This window comes from Alexandromys fortis, unplaced genomic scaffold (assembly GCF_014885135.2).
Source record: "Alexandromys fortis isolate MF-2015 unplaced genomic scaffold, M_Fortis_MF-2015_v1.1 scaffold_17, whole genome shotgun sequence".
Lineage (NCBI taxonomy): Eukaryota > Metazoa > Chordata > Mammalia > Rodentia > Cricetidae > Alexandromys > Alexandromys fortis.
Genome location: NW_026067896.1, coordinates 8216498 through 8224239, shown reverse-complemented (window position 1 = coordinate 8224239; position 7742 = coordinate 8216498). Strand labels below are relative to the sequence as shown.

Here is a 7742-nt window from a genome sequence, read left to right as displayed (position 1 = left end):
TTGAAATTCTGGGCTGTGTTCATACCGAAGGCTTTCCATAGCTTTGAACCATGTGCTGGCCAGTTAGGCTCTCACCTCACTTTTCTCAACAGGAAAGAACTGCAGGGTGTGTGAACCTGTCTACCACAGCTGTGACTAAATCACAAAATCACAATGCCCTCAGGGCACAAGGCACCACCAGATGCTGCCACTACCAGCAAGTACTTATTCAAAATGATGTGATAAATGTCCTCTTTTACAACGGATATGTCAGCAGAAAGGACATTGTGAGACAGGAATGGGGAAGGCAAATGACTTTCATCAGAGGACATACAATTAAATTGTGAAACTGCAGTTATTTTAAAGTTACGGCAGTGACTGGATGTTGTTTGAATCTGAGGAGTTTTAAGACTTCTTGGTGTCTGTGGGGGGATCTGCACTGTAGCTAGGATGTGTCATATGTCATGCTTCATCTTCACTGCAGTCTCTTCTTTTATAACATGTCCATTCTCACCCACTAGCAAAAGATTCTTGAAGGGCTGGTCCACTGTGTCCCGGGTACTGAGAAAATTACTGCCCTTGGCTGACCTTGGTGAGCAAGTTGTGCTTTCATTAGTTTTTATTGCCATTTTCAGAAGCCCTAGAAGAGGGGGATACATATCTTGGTGAAATCTCATGAAGCTAATTATCTTAGATAGTTGAAAACTCAAAATATTTAAGATGTATCACTGTATAAGAAAGTATCATTGAATGGTGAATAGTATTAGTGATTCATAATCTTGAAGCAACTAAATGAATCTTCTCTTGCCCTCTGAAAATTACACGGCTTCAAGTACACACACACACACACACACTTACTCATAATTAAACCTCTGTGTACAGTTGTGAAAGAACTGGGTCATCCAGACAATGTTGAGATTTCCTTGAGCATGATTTACCTCTTGTATACCAAAGCACATTTTATCTGTTTGCTGGTGGTGTGTTCTAGGTGTTGGCTAAACCTGTTTCTCCAGTTGCAGCACTGTCTGAGATTATCCGGAACTGAATGAAAACCAGAGTAATCTGCTTTACATACAAATATTTGAGTATACTTTGCTATTGGTGAAAAGGCGACAATAAGAAATATTTGAAGCACCTACTCCAAACAGGTTCCCAAATTTCAACTATTTGTTAATAGCTGTAATTTTCTCCTCATCTAATATTAACATTACATGAACTCATTAATGTCAGTGTGATCATGGATAGCATGAGTTAGTCATTGTTGAATCAATACACATTAAATTTCTTACTAAAATTGAAAAGTATGTACTAATGCATTTACATACAATTATCTGGAAAAAATCGGTGGCACATGCCAGATAACAGTGTATCAATATGAAATGTTTGGGGCAAATGTTCTAGAGTCAAGCTATATCCAAAAAGGATGATTTCAATGAAAAGAGACCAAAGGACATGGATCTTTCAGTTTGATGCTTTATTGCTCAGCAAACACATGCAGAAACAGTTTCCCACAGTAGAGAGGACACAAACTACAGAACATTCTCAAAGAAGAATCTGTGCCCACATGGACACATTGGTTAACCTCCAAGCAATGAGATGAATTGGCACACAGCTCTCTACAACCAAATTCTTCCGAGGTACATTGTAAGAAAGCAAAGCATCCAGCTACACAATGTAAGCAACATGCAAATCAGCAGGTCGAGGACTATAAAACTATGCACTGCTTCTCCGTTTCACAATTCATATGGATGCTTAGGACCACAAAGGGCCTTGGAGCTAGCATAGATCTCTCTATATAGCATAACTGGATAACTTCATGGCTGTTAGGGACCTCTGAATCATATATACATAAATAAATATTTCTCCATGGATGATGACAATGTGTATAGAAAATATATGCACATATACAATATAGTTTTTACTTGGAAAATTGTGTCTTTAAGAATACTTTCAGAATTGTAACACAGAGAAGACAAATAGTATACTATATTTTCTGTAGATAGCAAATGAAATTCACAAGGTTTTGAAAATACACAATAGCTTATTTATATACACATCTACCTATGGTGTCTGGGTGACTATTTCCTCATCGAATATAAACATCAGGAAGTCCTTTATTTTTTTCTTTCCTTTCTGCTAGTGGCTTACCTTAACTAATTTCTGATGATCATACCACACTGGAAACAGCCTTAATAACCAGAGCTGATTCTTTTTAACCTGCACTTATTCATTTTCTTTCTCTTGTATGGATTGTCTTTTCTTGACTATCTAAACCAAGTCTATTTTTAAAAGAAATCCAATCTTCTTTATAAAATCCTTCACACTACTTTAGGACTCGCTGATAGTCTATTCTCCTAGAGGAATTCTAATGTTTGCAGTATGAAGTCATATAGCTTGTCTTTCTATTATGTACTCTGCATGTTTTATTCATTTTATTCACATTTTAGTGATAATCTGTTATCACTCTCTGAGCAAACAGGCAATCTAGTAATCTTGATCATTACTAAATTAGGCGACAGATGTGAGGATGCTATTGAAGTTTACACTCAAGGTTGCACTCATGGCGTATATACAAGGTCACACTTATGGTTTATACACAAGGTCACACTCATGGTGTATACACAAGGTCACACTCATGGTGTATACACAAGGTCGTGTTCATGTTATATACACAAGGTTGTGCTCATGGTGTATATAAAAGGTCACACTCATGGTGTATACACAAGGTTGCACTCATGGTACATACACAAGGTCACGCTCATGGCGTATACACAAGGTCGTGTTCATGATATATACACAAGGTTGCGCTCATGGTGTATACACAAGGTCGTGTTCATGGTGTATACACAAGGTTGTGTTCATGGTGTATACACAAAGTCATGCTCATGGTGTATACACTAGGTCATGCTCATGGGGTATACACAAGGTCACACTCATGGTGTATACACAAGGCTGCGCTCATGTTGTATACACAAGGGGTGGTTGTCATCATCACCTGGCACAATTATAGTACATTTTAATGAGCCAAGAGAATGAATGGTTTAAGACAATAAAAACAATCAATAAAGAAGTTACATAATGGTAAAGATAAATCTACAGGAAAATCAGGCAGCATAAAGATTTTAGGTTATATTTTCTTTTTTTTTTTGAGGGGGGGTGGTTTCAAAACAAAGATTCTCTGTAGCCTTTTGGAGCCTGTCCTGGACTCACTCTATAGATCAGGCTGGCCTCAAACTCTGCCTGTCTCTGCCTCTCAAGTGCTGGGGTTAAAGGAGTGTTCCACCACAGCCCCTATAGGTTATATTTTTTGGTTGGAGATTCACTGATTTACTTATTCAATCATTCAGCAGAAAGTCAATGTCAAAGTCATGGTCTGACTTTAATTTGTGGGCTGTGAAGATGAAATGAATTTGTCCTAATGACATTTTCTTTTTATTTGTTTATTCAGAGTTATTCAATATTCAAGATTTTTGAAGGGTGTATGTGGAGGCTCAGAACAAAGTGACTTTCAGGCTGAGCTCAGAGTCCTCAGTAAGTGATAATTTCTTGAGACAGAGATAGACAAAGCACATATTAAGATAAACTCTCCAGTAATTTTTATGTATATCAAAACAGGAGTGGCTTGTACTCATAGGGATTAAATATTTGATTTCTTATTGTGCCATCCTGTACCCTGTCAGTATCATGATGCCCTTACTGACTTCTGGATGAAGGCCTTTGGTCAGTTGGAACAAACTTATTCTGAGTCGTACTGTACTTGTTTCTTTTCTGGAAAGATTCCACCTTTATTAATACTGGTCCAAGATGTTGGTGAGGAAGTTCATATTTCCTCCTGTTTGGCAGTCAAAGAATATGCACATGAATGGGATCCATTTTTCTGTAAAGAAAGAAAGAAAGAGTCACTTAAATGCTTGCGGGAATGCTAACACTACTGGTTAACACTACTGGTTACCAGCCTCTTAGTATAACTTTCAATACCCATTATTTCATTTCCTGCTGAAATAACATTTCCATTATTTCAGCTGAGAGTCTACGGTATGGGCTCTATCAATACTTGAAGCCATCATTATGTGACTATGTAGTTTGTCACTAAATTCTTTTCTTGTCTTGCTACATCCAGATTTGATAGTTTTGGACAATGTACTAACTTAGTATTGTATGTCCCAGCCTTTTCCAGTGTTTCTAGACAGAATTCTTAAAATACGAAAAAATCATATTCTATTTGGTTGTCATATAGGTGCTTTGTATAAAAGAAGGCAGATTACGTCTCGTTTGGTCTGATAATATTGAATACAAACATCCATGATCACTCTTGTCAAAAGGATATTATTTGGGTATTGAATTAAGAATGATACGGATTAAACTTGCCAGTCAACGCAGTCCATTTGCTGTTGAAAAATCTTAATAGTAAACTGTATCCCAGTATGCAACTCTCCTGAATGACATCAACTGATGAATGATTTAAGACCATAATTATGAAATAAACACACAAGGAAAGCCTTCCAGTGTCCTTTGTGGTCTTCTTTATTTTGTGGAAAGTAAAATTAAGAGTGAAAACAGTTATTCCTAATTATAGTCCATTAAAATAGAGTATGTAAATAATCCTTCTATCAAGTCGTTGATGTGGGAGTGTCATTTATCAATCTGTTGATTTCATTGGTTAAGTAATAAACACACTGCTTGGCCTCATAGCTTAGAACATAGGTGGGTGGAATAAACAGAATAGGATGCTGGGCGGAAGAGGAAGTGAGGTCAGACTCTGCTCTGCTCCCGGAGACTCGGAGACTCGACAGCTCTGCCCTCTGGAGCAGAGACACCAGGATGGACGGAGGCTAGACTCTTCCCTGTAAGAGCACCTTGGGGTGCTTACACACATCATTAGAAATGGGCTAGTCCAGGTGCGAGAATTAGCCTGTAAGGGCTAGAGTTCATGGGCCAAGCAGTTCTTTAAATGAATACAGTTTGTGTGTTGTTATTTCGGGCATGAGCTAGCCAAGCGGCCGGGGTGTCGCCGCCGCTTCCTATTTCAACAGATGGCGCCGAGAGCTCTGCTCTGGAGCAGAGACGCCATGCTTGCCATGCTCCACTCTCCTGATAGCTCTGCTCTCTGAGACAAGTCGTCTTAGGTATTAACAGGTGGAATATTAAAGACTGGTTTAGGCTATAGTTCCTATGACTAATCTGCATCCTAAATGCTGCCTACGACTTGCTATCTTAGGTTCTATCACACAGAACTACTTTCTTTCATTTTGGGGTAAGTTTTGTAAGAATAGAAAAGGCTCGTTTGTCTCTCATAAAATTTTAGCAATGGTTTTCAGATATATTTAATGTTCTTTTCCAGGTTTCTGACTGCAGCTTGTGAAGTGCCAAGTCTCTATTCATATTCATCATATCATTTTCATATCTCTAAACATACCAATTCCACATTATTCCTACTATACAAATCATGGCAAACCTAAATAGAAATTGTAGAAGCAACAGACCAGTTTTTCATTAACTAATACATTTATAAAAATTAGAATTTGAATAAAATTTTCCTATACTTCGTACTTTCAGCAGAACATTTATACATTCACTTAGGATACTTCATGTCCACATTTGCTCTTTGAGGAAGTTGAGTAGAGTTTTCCTGCTCTGAGTAAAGTGGTACTTGTGAAAGAATGAGAGTTTGAAAAGAGGGAACAGGGAGACAACTATCAATAGAGTGTTCTACAAGATTTGTGTGTGTGTGTGTGTGTATGTTTGCTAGTGTAACACTTTATATTTGTTCAGCACAGTGTTTTTGTATATATTTATTCATTACTAGCTGAAGAAATTTAAAATAAATTGCTTCAGAGGCTCAAGTTTGTGTCCTTGTCGCCAGAATGGTTCTAAATATTTGAAATGTTTCTTCAGCTTGGGGCTTCCTAGTCTTCTCGCAATCCCATATGCTTTCCTGACTTCGCATGCAACACCCCATCCCCTCTAGGAGTTGAATTGGAAGGAAAATAATGCTGAATATGTTGTTTGTAAAATTAATAGAACTATGGGTTAATAATTCAAATTACTGTCCTCTTAAATGTTAATTCTTCCAACTTATCATTTATAGATTAGAACGATATCACTAGTGGGTCCACATTTTTAAAGAAGAGACCAGAACAATGTAGCACTTGCTTTGCTAAGACTTGCACCCTCCATGAAACAGCTCCACTAGCAACTTAAAACTTGGTTCGATTCCATGTTCCTTTACATGGCTTTGCTAAGCTGTTCACACAAACCACTCATTGCTTTGGGTAGGTTATCAAGGTGTACCCATAACTCTGCTCATTTCACCTACTTAGAAATGTTTATGGGGTTTGAATCTTTCCCATTTAAGGTCAGCATGTAGAATATTTGTGATCTGCATCAAACTTGAAAGGAAGAAACCCTAAGAGAGAATCTTTATTTGCTTTTGGGATTCATCCACCTTTGCCCACTTTCCTCAGGTGTGCAATCTCCCCAAAGTCCCTCAGCAATTAACAGAATTAGAAGTAATATTACAACTCTAGGAACCTTAGGGAGTCTCTTAATAAGATGATTTCTCTACAGCAGCACATCTTAATTTGGTCCTTTAGTTTCTATTTGATGATATATAGTTTGATTATCTATGGAGATACTTTATGAGTTAATGCAGCATGATATTGAATATTTTAGAAAGTTATACCTCCTTGGTGTAAATTCAGCTATCTATTGGCTATTACACAGAAACATTTACTTTTAGAATGGCATTTTCTTTGAAAGTGAAACACTATGGACTGAATTCTTTTGAATTTCTCATCTGATCTAAAAAAAAAAAGGCTAACAAACAACTTTTCAAAACGTAAAAGGGAAAAACTGAGGCTATATATTAAATGTTCTAAGGTCAGAAAAGTGGAGTTATCATGTGTATATAATGTATATTATGTTAAACAAGTTGTTTGCAATATCTGATACTACTTTTATTCATATGTGTCTGTATGTATTGTGTGGCCACTGGATCACAATAATTTAATTATCAACTTTACAAAAGGAAAAAATTATTCCCTCTCTGTAGTTGCCACACGATGTTTGAACATGGTAACTGAGATAAGGGTGCTTAAGAGTCTACCAGTGTGTCAAACACATAGTAGATGTTCAATTATATTATTTCCTCTCCCTAATGTAGGACGTTTAAAATATTCCAATTCTCTTTCACATAAATTTTTGTATATGTGGATGTGTATTTTATTGCACCTAAATATGTACTTATGTGATTTGAGGTTGGGCCATTCTATTTTCCTCTTTATAATACTCCAATAGTAATTAATCCAGAATAGAAATTAAATGAAATAGATTGCTTAATGTTATGCAGGTAAACTTCTGGTCCTTTCTGTAAATTTTTGATTGCATCTTTTTACTGATAATGTGGAAGAAGAAAGATGTCTTTCTGGAGTAGATGAAGAAAATTTCATACAAGAATACCTAGAATGGATCCTGGATGACAGGATCCTCATGAACTCAATTTATTCTTTATTAAGAGGGTTTAAAGGGTTAATTATCATTATCAAATAAACTTTAAAGAAAAACCATAAAATAAAGATATATGCTGGAGAGAGGAAAGTAACAGCTTTATGGGGCCCTTAAAAATATGGCTTTTAGGCCCAACTATTAAAAATTAATGACTACGAAGCTATCACCAAGACCAATTTATAGTCTTCAATATCTGACTGGCTTTATCCCAGTGGGTGAGTTATTTGAAGAGGCTTAAAATAATACCTGTAAGCCTC

The 7742-nt window shown here is 36.7% G+C and overlaps 1 protein-coding gene across 1 annotated transcript in view; it reads right to left on the bottom strand.

Annotated features, from left to right (window-relative positions):
- Positions 1–3799: 3799 nt before the first annotated feature.
- The window catches only part of Trhr (thyrotropin releasing hormone receptor), a 30113-nt gene continuing 26170 nt past the window's right edge, over positions 3800–7742 (bottom strand). The window contains exon 3 of the mRNA XM_050163354.1: positions 3800–3856. Coding sequence (XP_050019311.1) covers positions 3800–3856 — 57 coding nt within the window. The remainder of the gene's footprint in view (positions 3857–7742) is intronic.